Source organism: Fukomys damarensis, unplaced genomic scaffold (assembly GCF_012274545.1).
Source record: "Fukomys damarensis isolate Sample0158 unplaced genomic scaffold, DMR_v1.0_HiC HiC_scaffold_21, whole genome shotgun sequence".
Lineage (NCBI taxonomy): Eukaryota > Metazoa > Chordata > Mammalia > Rodentia > Bathyergidae > Fukomys > Fukomys damarensis.
The window spans coordinates 16,536,163-16,550,247 of NW_022900933.1; the positions used below are offsets into that span (position 1 = coordinate 16,536,163).

At 51.5% G+C, this 14,085-nt stretch overlaps 1 protein-coding gene across 1 annotated transcript in view; it reads left to right on the plus strand.

The window, feature by feature from the left end:
- Vsx2 (visual system homeobox 2) overlaps positions 1 to 14,085 on the plus strand; it is an 18,893-nt gene that overhangs the window by 922 nt on the left and 3,886 nt on the right. Inside the window, exons 2-4 of the mRNA XM_010645639.2 lie at positions 172 to 578; positions 688 to 927; positions 4,771 to 4,894. Coding sequence (XP_010643941.1) covers positions 172 to 578; positions 688 to 927; positions 4,771 to 4,894 — 771 coding nt within the window. The remainder of the gene's footprint in view (positions 1 to 171; positions 579 to 687; positions 928 to 4,770; positions 4,895 to 14,085) is intronic.

Here is a 14,085-nt window from a genome sequence, read left to right on the forward strand (position 1 = left end):
CCCGGAGCCCGATGCGGCCCACGCGCGGGCGGTCCTGGAAGCGGGCGCCGCCTCTGGCCCCAAGCCTGGTGTCCAAAGTTGTCGTTTTCCTTCCTTCTCCTTTCTTTATTCCAACTCTCCGCATTGCTCATCTGGGGTTTATTTTTTACCCCTACGAACTCGAAAAGCCAGACCACCAGGCAGCTGCAGTGGCCGCCACCCAATCCTACGAGCGCCACAGTGAATCGGATCCCGGCGCTTCGCAGGCTTCCGGCCCCTGATGACCTGGCCACGGACTCCCCGGACACTTTCTTGGAGATGTGTCCTGGACCTCTCGGCTCATCGATTCTTGTCCGCTCTCGGCAACACCCCAATTTTTCGTTTCTTTTCATTATTATTGTTTTCATTTGGAAGGGCAACGAAAATTGGAGCGTCGCAGGCTCCGGGGCCTCCAGCGGGAGCGCATTGTATGGGCACCGCGAAAAGGACCGTGGCCCGGCAGCTCCTCGCCCTTTCCGAAGCCCAGTTCCCCCCGACAGGGCTTCTTCTCCCCTTGGGACCAACCTCCGGGCCAGGGACGCCGGGACTGCAGGCTCAGGGCAGGCGCCGAGCCTGGAGCACCCCGGGGGTCCCCGCGACTCCCTGAGCCCGCCCCCACGTGCGCCGGGGCCTTTGCTTCTCTCCCAGAGAAATTATTTAAAATTTCAGGGGCCACCGCGGTTGGGGCCAGGACGGGCTGCGGGATGGGGTCGGCCGCCAGGGTTCCGGGGGCGCTTGCGGGGAGACCGAAAGGCAGTGCCGCTCGGGGAGGCGCAGTGGAGCGCGATCCCCATTCTGCCGCTGTCCCTCCGCCCGCTTTTCAGATTCTGAAGATGTTTCCTCCAGTGACCGAAAAATGTCCAAATCGGCTCTAAACCAAACCAAGAAACGGAAGAAGCGGCGACACAGGTAAGGCCCCCGCGGCGCTTTTCCTTACAGCTGCAGCCCATCCAGCTGCAACCCTCCTGCGGTCCCAGCTCCGGCTCGGTCACGCGGACCCTGTGTTCGCAGACCGCAGGCGTGCGGTCCTGGTCTGCACCCGGCCGCAGACCCGGCGTCCAGCGGCTTGTGGAGGGTAGAGTGGCCTCGAGAGCAGCGGCGTCGTTCGGCCCGGGAAAGGTGAGGCCCCCAACCCGGGCCAAATCATAGCGTGAAAGGGGTTGGCGGCCCCTGGTCCCTGTGTCTGTACTTTCCGAGAGCCATGCGGACCTGGCCGAGGGCAGATCGGCTTCTACCTCCAGCCGGAGCCGGTCCCTAGCCCTCTGCCTCCCCCAGTCCCAATTCGCCCCCACGGCCCCCCGTCCTTGCTGCCAACACCCAAGTTTGTGCTCCTACTTTTCCCCAAAGATTTAGTGATGTCGGCACTGTTGGAATATTTTCTCTTGGCCTTTGCTCTTTCTCTTTGTGCTTCTGAGAGGATCGCTTCCCTTTCGTGAGCCTCAGTTTCCTGATCTGTCATAGGGAGCGTGGGAGGTGAGCTGGGTGTTCCTGCCAGCCATAGCTCGAGTGCGGTGGGTTGCTCTGGAGTGCAGTCTAAAGCGCGAGAGTTGCTAACCTGTCTTTAAATAGACATTGCTTGCGGAACGTTAAATTCCATAGGTGTCCAGAGGTATGTCCCGAAGAGTAATTCACCCTTCCCTAGCCCGGTGCCCCTAGATCCTCCCTCATTTCCTTCTTCATCAGCACCCCTGCTACTCGTTTCCTGTGTAAATTCATGAGGAGGTTTTTAAGGAAAGAAAGGAACAAGAAGCAAAACACTGCCTGCTTTTCTGCTAGGGCTGCCCGAGGGGCTTTTTTCCCACCTCTGTCTGCCCCAACCCGGGTGGGGGCGCCACAGAGTCTCCGACAGTTCCCCAGTGGGGTGCTCTTGGCTCCCCGCGGCCACATTCTCCTCTCTCCCCAGTTTTCACTCAGTGCCTTTGCACCCCCTCTCTTGGTGCTTTTCTGCGTCTCTCCTCCTTACCCTTCAGAAACTCCACCGTTTTCTTTTTAAAAGAACAGTCCTTCCCTGTCCCCTACAGGAACAGAACTCCCTGTCCCCTACAGGTTCTGGCTTGAAGGAAGGTGAACTTGGGCTTGGTTTCTGGGGGACTTTGGTTCCTTCCCTTCATTTACTTCAGTTCCGTTTGTTTTGTTTTATATTTTAAATGGAAACATCTTATTAGTCCTGTTCCTTTTTTATGTTCACTCATTCAACAGATATTCACAAAAGCACTTTTTTTGTTGTTGGTTTGGTTTTTTTGAGACAGGGTCTCACTATGTAGTTGAGACTGACCTGGAACTCACTGTGTAGCCCAGGCTGGTCTTGAACTCGCAGCGATCCTCCTGCCTCAACCTCCCAAGTGCTGGGATTACAGGCATGCACCACAACGCAGGCAAAAACACTTCTTATTCACACTCTTCTGCTGGTCCCTGGGCAGATAAAGTGTCACCCTCCCCAAGCAGAAACAGGAAGTGTAGGGAGGGTCCTGCGACTGAAACAGGGTAGAATAGGTGGGAGGGTTCTCCTAGCATGGAGTGCCCTGGAAAAAGCATCCCCAAATCCCAGATGTGGAATAGCATCAGGACATCTCACTGTATGGCACTTGGAGCTGGTGACCTCATGCCTGAGGTGCTCATCTGCCAAAGAAAACTTTAGGGGCTTTGGTGGATTAATTGGGTGGGTGGGGCACAGAATAGCAACTCATCCCCAGCAGAGAATGAACCACCTCCAGTTTCTGTCTATCCCTGGTGCACAAATGGGGTGGATTATCAGAAAGGAGAATGGCTACAGATAGCTGGTTTTTTTAATTTAAATTTTATTTTATTTTTGTGGTGCTGAGTGAGCATCAAACCCAGGGTCTCATGAAGTGATCTAACACTGAGCTACATCCCGGTCCATTGGTGTAGCATTTAACTAGTAAAAAATACATCTTCCTGAGCTTCTCTCCCATGGAGTTTTGAGTAAGAGACCCTGGAATCTGGCGAGGTGGATCTAACCAGGACTGCAGGGTTGAGCAGGGTGGGGATGGAGCAGCCATAGTGATGTTCCGGAGAGTTGGTTCTTTACCGAGTGCTCGGCCCCTCTGAGGGCTAATACAAGGGTTCCGCCCAAGCCTGGAGCAGAGTGTGGGTCACATGGGGTGGAGGAAAACACCTCATCAACATGTGGCCCAGCTCTGGTTTGGGTATATGGGAAGTTTGGGGGGGATTCGAGATTTGTTTTTGTTTTATAGTGAATGGAGACTGACCTTGGCCAGGCCACACTACCTGTGTGCCTCAGTTTCCCTGGTTTTGAAAAGGATTTGCGTATTTTGATTGTTCATTTTGATGATCTGTTCAAGAGCCCTTTGGCAAGTGGCAGGAGAATGCTTAGAAAGCAGCAGATTTTCAAAATTCGGAAGCATTGACTGTGTACATCAGAATTCCACAGATCCCCCTTGAGAGAACAGGAAAGCCGATTTTGACTCCAATCAGCTGTTTTTTGTGAAGAGCGTGATCTCTCTGGTCCGCCCATCCCCGTGATAGGAAGTGGATACCAGCGCCGGGGACATGTGGCATGTGGGGCTGACACTGTGTTTCTTCCTTATGTTGGGGGAGGGTTAGGGCACAGCAGCAGAGAGCACACTACGCTGCCTCCACAGTCAAGGTCCCAGGAGACCAAGCAAGGGATGTGCCACTTGTCATACCGCTGGTTGGTTTGTTGATGGGGGCACAGCGTAAAGGTCGCCTAAAGTCTGGTGAAATTACGGTCTGAAAAGGGAAGAGTTCATGTCTGTAAGTGGATGTTTGGCAGTTTATTTAAAAATGTTTTTTTTGGTACTGGGGGTGGAACTAGGGACCTTGTGCTTGCAAACCACTGAGCTAAATCCCTGGGTCTGTTTAGCAATTTATTGGAGAAAGGGAGTTGAAGAACTCCCTGATATTGACGGTGAAATTTTATTATTGGAACATACTTATTTGCACAGTTTCTGAGGGTGAGAAAATAAAATGTTTTGTTTATTTTTTTTTCTTCTGGGAATTGAGACCAGAGCCTTCAGGATGCCAGGCAAGCGCTCTACCACTGAGCTGCTTCCGATCCTGTGAATGTAGCTTTTGCTGATCTTTCAAGCGGTTTACGATACAAAATAGGTCAATATGAAGTGCTCTGTGGGGGGCAGGGTGGCTTGAATGGGGACCCCGCCCAGTGCCTAGCTGAATCACCTGTGGGATAGTCTGGGAGGCTTTCACCTTTTGAACAAGGAGGAGACCAGAGGAAGGTGGTGGTCTGGGTGGTGGCAGAGGGCTGGTGAGGAGGGAGTGCGGGATCGATGGAGGGGGTGGGAGTCTGTTCTCTGCTGTACAAACAGTGAGTTGAGGCTGCTTTTGGCTTTATGGTAAATCTTCAAAGTTTGAGTGGGGTTTGAAATTGACTAGTCGTTTCCAGGAGCCCGGAGGCTGGCGGGTGGGGTTGGGGTATTTATCTAAGGCCTCCTGTCCATGCTTGGGAGGAGAAGAGGGGCTTTCTCCAGTCTTCTGAAATTTCCTGCTTAGCACCCTCTCCCCCAGAATTGTTCTCAGTGTGATATGTCACCGAGGGCTGAAATTATGTCCCTGCAAAGTGAGAGAGAGAGGGAGGGAAGAGGGGGGAGAGATTGTGTTCGTTGTGCTGGGCCAGCCCAAGTGTGGTATCCATCCAGAGGCATGGGAGAGGGCCATTCAGTCCTCTCTGAGACTCTCTGAGATGGGCTTTTTCAGTGTTCGGGTTCTGAGTTTCCAATCTCGCTCCCTCAGGACAATCTTTACTTCCTACCAGCTAGAGGAGCTGGAGAAGGCTTTCAATGAGGCCCACTACCCAGATGTCTATGCCCGGGAAATGCTAGCCATGAAAACGGAGCTGCCAGAAGACAGAATACAGGTAAGAGCCCGAACCCCTCAGGGACACCTACCTCTTCAGGGCCCCAGGTACCCATGACCCTGCCTTCCACCCCCTGCCGCAAGCACATGCTTGCCCATGATCATGGACTCAGGAAGAACCATGCATTTAAGGTAACAGTCATTTGCTCCACACCGACCACATGAGGTGGGCACAGAAGGTGGACAGTGGCTTAACAGATGTGTCCTGCCTGCTGGGGCAGAATAGTCTGTCTGAGGAGCGAGTCACACGGAGGGTACTTGCTGTTGACGGGGAGTTCAGGTGGGTCCTGGGCAGGGTATCTGTCATGGCAGATGACTGTTCCACTGCAAGAAGTGCTTTGGTGACTGTGCAAAGAGGAAGGTGACTTCTAGCCCGGTCTGTTTCCCTTCCCCTACTCCCCTCCCCACCAGGAAGATCTTGCCCCCTTCTTCCTGCTTTTCATCACCCATCCAGCTGCAGCCCTGCCCCGTGCCCTGGCTGGGAGTGGCCTGGGACATGTGCCCAGAGGTGGCTCGCTGAGCCCCTTCTCTCCTAAGCAGGTATGTGGCACACCAGCCACTGTCCGGACTGCCACGGTGTCTGCTGTGGTAGGCACCGCAGCAGTAGGGCCTGCTGAGTCACTTCTCTGGGACAGTCTGAAGTCTGGTGGCTTCTGGGTAGGGCCTCCCTGGCAGCGTCAGTGTGTGGCGTGGGAGGATCTCCAGATCTGGAGTGACTTCAGCTGGATTGTGGCCTTAAATACAGCTGTTCCCTTGAGGTGGTCCAGAGGTTGGTTCACTGCTGCGGCTGGAGAGTGCTGACTACTTCTTCCCTTCTCTCCTCTTCCTCCCACATCTTCTTTTTCGTATATTAGGGATTGAACTCTCGCCCTTTTTTGTTTTTTATTTTGAAACAGGGTCTCACCAAATCACTAAATTGCCTAGGCTGGGCTCAAACTTGGTGTCTTCCTGCCTCAGCCTCCCAGAGTGCAGGAATTTACAAATTTGCACCACCGTGACCAACTGAGTGCTGACTTCTTGAAACCGCTTTGCTCACTCCCTCCCCCCAGGTTGAGGTCCTCTGTCTCCAGGTGTGAGGTGGGCTGGGCGGGGCTGGGGTGCCTGGAGAAGGAACCCGGGAAGGTATGCTGGTTGCTCCATCCCTTTCAGTGAATACTGCAGAATGGGAAATGAATCCAGGAGCTGCTTTTCCCAAGGGCCTCCCTCTCCTAAGAAATCCATTTGGAATTTCAGCCCAAGCCTTTAGACATCGACACTAACAATAAGCTCAATTATTCATAAGCAGATTATGTTTGGTGCATTATCCAGGGTGGCCTGGAATTCTCCCCCCTCACCCAAATGGGTTCTAGTTGGGGGAGTTGGGTGTCCTGCATTGTGTGAACGTGAGTGTCGTGGGTGTGTGCTCATAAGCCGAGGCCCCATCCACCCGGTCAGTGAGTGGCAGCAATCCCTGCCTGGCCTTCGTTAGCACCACGCTGGCCGTCACCAATGGCTGTGGTGGGGTGGAAGCTGATGAGGCGCCCCGTGGGCAGCCCTCACACTGGAGCACTGCCTGTGAGAAGGAACAACTGGTCTGTGGTGCGGGGCCGTCTGAAGTCTGTTTGGCTGTGGTGGTGATGGGTGAGGTGGGGATTTGGGAAAGACTTTCCCTCAGCTGTAACTGCACTGCTACAAAAGCTCCAGCACTTCCTTAAGTTGCCTGGGGCTGTCTAAAGGGAGGAATTGGAAGCCACCGGAACCAGCGCGGAGGAGCTGGGCTGTGGAATAAGGAGTGATTGTTCATTGGCCTGGGTCTGCGCAGGTAGACTGTGGGATTTGCGGGCGTGAGAGAATTGAGGCAAGAGTCTTTCAGACTCTTGGGCACTGTATGCTGTCCCCAGAAGGTTTGTGAGGATCAATGGTCCTGTTCCAAAGTGTGTAACAGTCTGGGGAGATCCTTGTTTGTATCGGTAACAATCCCAGCTATGACGTCCAGGGCGTTGTCACGTGACAGGTATTGTCCTAAATACGCCACACGCACAGGGGGTGCAGGAGTTGTGGGCACTAATTCTACAGCCAGATTGCCTGGGTTCATGGCCGGACTTCCCCTCCCAGTGCTCCTTATCCTCACCTATACCCCGGGGTGACAGGGGCCCCTGCCTCTTGTGCAGAGGCAGTGAGCCCTATGTGTACAGTGGTGCCTGCCCCTGCTCACTTGGATTCAGCTCTGATCTCCTTAACCAGCTAGTGGGCTTGGGACCACTCGCCCTATTCTGTCTGTCTGTCTGTCTATCTATCTATCCATCTATCTATGCAGTGCTGGAGATAGAACCCAGGGCCTTGCATGTGCTAGGCAAGCACTGCTCCTTTGACTGACACCTCAAGCCCACAGCCTCCTTGTAGAACTGAGGAAACGGAGGCACAGCAACTTGCCCAAGGCCACACAGTTGGAAGAAGAGGTTACAAGTCTTGAACCCATGTCTGAATCTAAAGCCCACCCTTCCACCACCTGCCTCTTGGGGTTGAAGCCTTGCTTTGATTTGACACTGAGGTAAAGTCGGAAGGAAGGTCCTGTATCATAACTTCTCTGTGGGAACAGGGTGGGGATTGAACCCAGGCTTCATGTACGCTATCATAACTTTATAAAAATGATCAAATCTACAGTTGTGTATGCCTGTAACCCCAGCTACTAAGGAGGCTGAGGCAGGAAGATTACAAATTTGAGACCAGCCTGGGCAATTTAGCAAGACTCTGTCTCAAAATCAAAATAAAAAGGGTTGGGGATATAACTCAGTTTGAAAGCCCTGAGTTCAATTATTATTACTTCAAGGTGTGTGGGGGTGGGGGGGAGCAAAACAATTGAGTACCAGATGCTATTCTTTAAAAAACCCCAAACCACACTTACAACAAAGCTTTTTTGAATGTGCAAATTCATGTACATGAGTTTAAAAGGGTAAAAAATTAGCCTCCCTGTCCCCTTACGGCCAGCAGCCCTCCAGTGGTGACCAGTGTCTTCCGTTTCCTAGCGGAGATAGTTTGTGTGGGTTCCGCAGAGTCCTCAGAGGCCTCCTGAGCTCAGACCTTGGTTCCGTGTACAGGGTGGGGACCTGAGGCCTGCGGACAGAAGTCAGATGAAAGCCCTTTTGGGCTCTGGCATACTCTGTCCAGCGTACTGCCCTTTCCTTATCATGTCCTCCTGGCTCTGACAGCACAGGCCCAGGCCACTTCCCACCTCTGGGCCTCAGCTTTCTCACTGGTGAAAGAAAGAGGGGGACCCCTCCCGGGGGGGGCTTCATAAAGCTCACCTCCCCTCACCAGCTCAGGCTGCCCTTGGTGGACACCCTGCTGGGCCAAGCCAAGTCAACCCCACACATTTCAGAGCCCTGCGGTCTAACATCTAATGAGAAAGCACACGGTACACATGAAAGTGGACACCGCTGCTCTCCATCTTTGTTTCACTGCCAGAAAGCCAAACGCTGAGCCTGAACTTTGTAAAATAATCATAATATTTTTCTGGACTGCTAACTTCGTGACAGCATTGTGATCACTGGCAGTTATTACCACTGCCCCAGAGACTAAGCACTGTGTGTTGGTTCATCCTGTCAGCATCAGGTGAGTCAGGTGTCGCTCTCAGACCCATTTTCTTTTCTTTTTCTTTTCTTTTTTTGAGACAGTGTCTCACTATGTAGTTCAGACTGCTCTGCTCTGGAACTCACTGTGTAGCCCACACTGGTCCAAATCACAGCGATCCTCCTGCCTCAGCCTCCTGAGTTCTGGGATTACAGGTGTGCGCCACCACGCCCAGCTCAGACCCATTTTCTGAAGGAGGACGCTGAGGGACTGAGAGGTGAAATCATAGTAGACAAGGCTGCAACCCCATACTTGATGCCAGCAGATCCGGCGAGGTAATCCATTACCTCTCTGTGTAGACCGTGATAACCAGAGCAAATGGCTCAACTGCAGCTGACAGGGAGATGGTGTGGGATGGGTCACTGGTGGGGAAAGAAAAGATCGCAAGTCCCCATGATGGACTCAGGCATGGTTTTCTTTATGAATCAAATATCAGGGTATGGCATTCCACCTGGGCACTGTAGCACATGCCTGTAATCCCAGCACTTGGGAGTCTGAGGCAAGAGGGTCAAAAGTTCAAAGCTGGCCTGGACTATATAGGGAGACCCTGTCTCACAAAACTAAGAAAAAAAAAACCCCAAATGTCAGGACATGAGGTTCTAGAGGCCCCTGCCAGACGTCAGCCCTGGGACTTGAGAAATGGGTTTCTAGACCAATTTTATTTCCTCTGTGGGTCTCACTTGTTATTAGAATTATAAGATTATGTCATAGTGTATACATGTCCTCTTGTTGGGTTTTTCTGAGAGTAGTCATACTTATTATAAAAGTGCAAACATTGCAGGGCAATGGTCATGCAAAGTGAACCCAGCCAACTTGCCCCTCTGAGGAGCGCTGTGTGTAGGGGAAGGTGAGGTCTGGACTCTCTGACTACTACCGCTCAGACTTTGCCTTGTAAAGTGTTAGGAAGTTATCTCCAGAAGTTAAAGGAGGTGTCTGAGTGGAAGAGGGTCTGCAAAATCTCAGCCCAGGATGCTTATTGGCATCTCCAGGGTGGCTTTTTAGGAAACAAACAAACAAACAAACAAACAAAAAGAAACTGTGTGGCTCAGGCTCAGCCATCCTACTCAGTCTGTGTGGAGTGTGTTAGCTCCATCCATGTGTCTCAAATTTCTCCAGACAATTCTGCGCACAGTCACTGTAAACGGACTGATCAGGATGGGGTTTTTACAGTGGGCTAATGGAAATGGAAGAGGGTGGGGTAGTTGTGGGGAAGGAAATAACCTGACAGGATTGGGCGAGGTTGCTGCCTGGAGCTGCCCCCTAGTGGACACCAGAGGCTACAGCGAGGCCCAGCCTGGAGCGGGGCTGGAAGGAGTGTGCTGTAATGTGGTGTCTAAGGTGCAGAGTGGCTAGGGAAAGTTACATTACGCCAGCAAGGAGCCCAGATTCATCAACTCTGAGCCAGAGGAGAGGCAAGATGCTCGGTGAGAGAGACGCATGATGCCACATGACCGATAAAGCCAAATCCAATGGCATGTAGAACAGAAGGCAGAGTTTGGGGTAGCAAGGAGGCCAGAATGTGCAAGCAGCAGCTATTGTGCATGATTACCTCCTTCAGAGGGACAATCCTGGAAGGACCTCGGGGGAAGAGCCCTGGGCACTTCTGGTGGGGCTGCTAGGATGGGAGACAGTGAGTGGGAACCATGTGAGGATGCAGGGACAGGAGGAGCCCTGGGCATGGCTGCCCAGCAGACCTACCAGAAAGTGATATTTCAGGGCAGATGAGGAGCAGGGAGGACAGGAAAGTTAACAGATGTGTACATGGTCACAAAGGCAGTGGCAGACTGGGCAGTGCCCTCCAGCTCTGGCCCCAGCTTCTCTCTCTATCTCTGAGACAGTCTTTTTTTTTTTTTTTTTTTGAGACAGGGTCTCACTGTGTAGTCGACACTGACCTGGAACTCACTATGTAGCCCAGGCTGGTCTTGAACTCACAGCAATCCTCCTGCCTCAGCCTCCCCCGAGTGCTGGGAGTATGTATGCACCACCATGCCAGGCTAGAGACAGTCTTGCTAAGTAGTTCAGGCTGGCCTTGCATTCATACTATCAGTACAGAGTAGCCTCAAACTCATGATGATCCTCCAGCCTCAGTCTCCTGGTTGCTGGATCACAGGTGTGCACCTGTTTTGCAGACCTGGTTTGGTCACAGTTTCTGAGCCTGATTGTTCACTGGGAGTGGATCTGCATTCGTGTTCCTTTGCATTTGAACCTCCAGGCCCCAGATGATATTAGAAAGGAGGGAAGCATTTTCAGAGCAGGTGTTTGGCCCTCCTCACAAGGTGGGAAAACTAGAAGCTCTGTATATTAAAACATTAACGCCCCAAGGTTGAGGGTGTGGCTCAGTGGTAGAGCCATTTCCTAGCAAATGTGAGGCCCTGGGCTCAATCCTTATCACTGGGGCAGGGGAAGCCCTGCCCTTTCATCTTCCCTTAGATTTGTTGTTATTTGTCAGTCTAGACCTGTGGAGTTGGCTAGGGAGACAGGTAGCACCATAGATCTCCTGTGTCTCTACTGAAGCAGATGAGCACCTTCTGTATGACAAGCACTGATTTTTAGGGACTTTTGCTTGCTTCATTTAATCTTCAAAACAACTCTGAAATGAAGTCAGCCCTCTCTCTGAGAAGATGGGTTCCAGACTTCCTGAGCCCAGGCATGCTTGAGCCCCTTGCAAAAAATAATAGCCCAAGCTGGGCGTGGTGGCACACACCTGTAATCCTAGCATTTGGGAGGCTGAAACAGGAGGATCTGAGACAGGAGGATCGCTGTGAGTTCCAGACCAGCCTGGGCTACATAGTGAGTTCTCAACTACACAGTGAGACCCTGTCTCAAATAAGCAGAAAAGCATCAAATAAATAAGGTGACCCTGTCTCAAGGAAAAAAAAAATAATGACTCTGGGCAGGGGATTTGGCTCAGTGGTGCTGCACCTGTCTCGAAAGCACAGGGCCCTGAGTTTGATCCCTGGTACCAAAAAAAAAAAAAAAAAAAAAAAAGGCTCATGATACTGCTTAGTAGTAGAGCATTTGCCCAGCATGTGTGAGGTCTGGGTTTGACCCCCGGCATAGAAAAGAAAAGAAAAAAGAAAGTATAGTGTTTGTACAGAATATGTAAGAATATGTATTCTCCTGTATACTTTTTATTTTGGATTTTTATTTATTTATTTATTTTTGTACCAGGGATGGAACTCAGGTCCTTGTGCTTGCGAGGCAAGTGCTGGAACCACTGAGCTAAATCCCCAGCCCTATTTTGGATTTTTGAGACAGGGTCTCTGCAGTTCAGGCTAGCCTTGAACCCACTATGTAGCCCAGGCTGGCCTCGAATTTGTGGTGATCCGGAATGCTGGGGTTACAGGTGTGCACCACCATGTCTGGTCATGTTAGGTATCATAAATAATCCAGAAACAATTTTGTTTTTATTTTTATTTTTTCCAGAAACAATTTAAAGTGTACAGGATTGCTGCAAGTTTGAGGCCAGCTTTGGCTACATAGTGAGCCCAAGGCCAACCTGGACTCATGGCAAGTTCTACATAGTGAAAGTCTGTCTCACAAAAATACGAAAAAAACCTGACATGATACAAATGTTAACAGTTGTTATACTGTGTTGCTTAGAGGATAATGATAAGAAACTGTACATTATTCAACACAGACACAATTTTTTTAGTACTGGGAATTGACCGCAGAGCTTTCACACTGAGCTATATTCTCAGCCCTTTCTTGTGTTTTAAGACAGGATCTTGCTAAATTGCCCAGGCTGGGTTCAAACTTGCAATTCTCCTGCTTTAGCCTCCCAGAGTGCTACGATTATAGGTGTGCACCACCAGGCCTACCAGACAGAATTAAAAAAAAAAAGATTTTTCAATCTGCAGTGGGTCGACTCCCGTAGATGCTCAGCCCTGTAGATACAGAGGGCCATCTGTATTTTTGTCGCTGTTGCTGATTGTAGAGACTAAGAGAAGCCAAGTAACTTGCCTGAAATCACAAAGCAATTATTTTTTTTTTTCAGTGCTGGGGTTGGAATCCAGGGCCTTACACATGCTAGGCAAGTCCTCCACCACTGAGCTACATCCCCAGCTGCACGTAGCCGTTTTGTTGTTGCTGTTGTGTTTTGGTACCAAAGATCGAACTCCGGACCTTGCACTTACAAGGCAGGCAGTGGAACCACTGAGCTCAATCCCCAGCCCTGCACATAGTGGTTTTAAGAGCTGGGAATTCCAGTTCAGGACTGGCTGGCCCCAAGGCTTTGTGTAGACTCAGAGCTGCACATGTGCTGGTGGCTCCCAGGAAGGGAGAGAAAGGTCCATGTGGAGCACAGTTAGGGTTAATTCTGATCGCTTGTCCACTGTCCTCCATTGCCACAACTTCCCTACCAGCTGTCCTGAAATGAGACTGTATTGGCTGCCCAGGTTTCCTCCCTAAATCGGAGCAGCATCTGGTCTTCGAGGAAAGCCTGGCGTTGCAGGAACCTATAACTAAGGGTCAGATGACTCTTGGTTTGAACGACCAGCTAGCATGAGCTCCCCTGGGAAAATATCTGTGTGGAAAGTCTTATCTACACACCAGCTATTCATTCCCCCAAATTAGGAAACCTAGAAAAATGATTCTGTTTACAGGCCCCAGAGCAGAATTGGGCACCTGAACCCCTTTGTCAGCTTCCCCAAGGTGCTGAGAGCCCTATCCAGAACCCCTAATCCAAGCTGGGCTGAAGATGGAAAGTTCTTTCACATTAAGTTTGGCATTAAAACTCATTTGCAGCCGGGTGGGGTGGCACACACCTGTAATTCCAGCACTTCAGGAAGCTGAGGCAGGATTGTAAGTTGTGCCCCGCCTGGGCAATTTAGCAAGACTCTGTCTAAATAAATAAACAGGTCAGAGATATAGCTCAGTTAGAAGGCCTTGAGTTCCACAGCCCAGTGCCACAGAAAACAAACAACAATATTCACTTCATTTGTGGCAAAAATCAAGCCAGACCTCATAATCTACTTATCCTTCTTGGTGTGAGTATGTGAACGTTTTGCTGCAGAAAATGGAACTGATGGGTAAGGTGAAGGGCTGGGCAGATGCCCTTCAGGATGGGCAAGCTGCTTTGAGGAGGGAGAGCTACCTACACACAGCGCAACGGAGCCAGGCCTGGAGGAAGGCCTGGGTAGCCTCTTCGCAACCCAATCTGTGCACTCGAGAGCACCGAGGACGGCCATCTAGTGGCCTTCGGAGTACATAACCCCTTTCCGGGGCAGGGATCCCCTACAGCAAGCCTTAAACTTGTGTTTCCCAACTCCCTGGCTGTCAGCAGTAATTGCAGGTCCCAAATTGTAGTGGCAGAGGTGCCACTGGCTAAAAGGCGCCGCCACCCATGGTGGGACAGGTGATGACAAAGGAGGGTCACACGCGTTTGGCTTGACGTTAAAGCTGTGCGTGGACTGGGCGGTCTTTCCGAACTAACGCAAGCGCTCCCTTTGGCCGCCAGGCAGTTCAGGGACCGGCCGGAGCGCCCCCTGCTGGGTGTAGCCCGCCTCGCTCCGCGCAGCTGCGGGGCGTTCGGCGTTCAGTGCGCCACCTGGCGGCAGTGAGGGGAACGGCGGGAGCTTGACG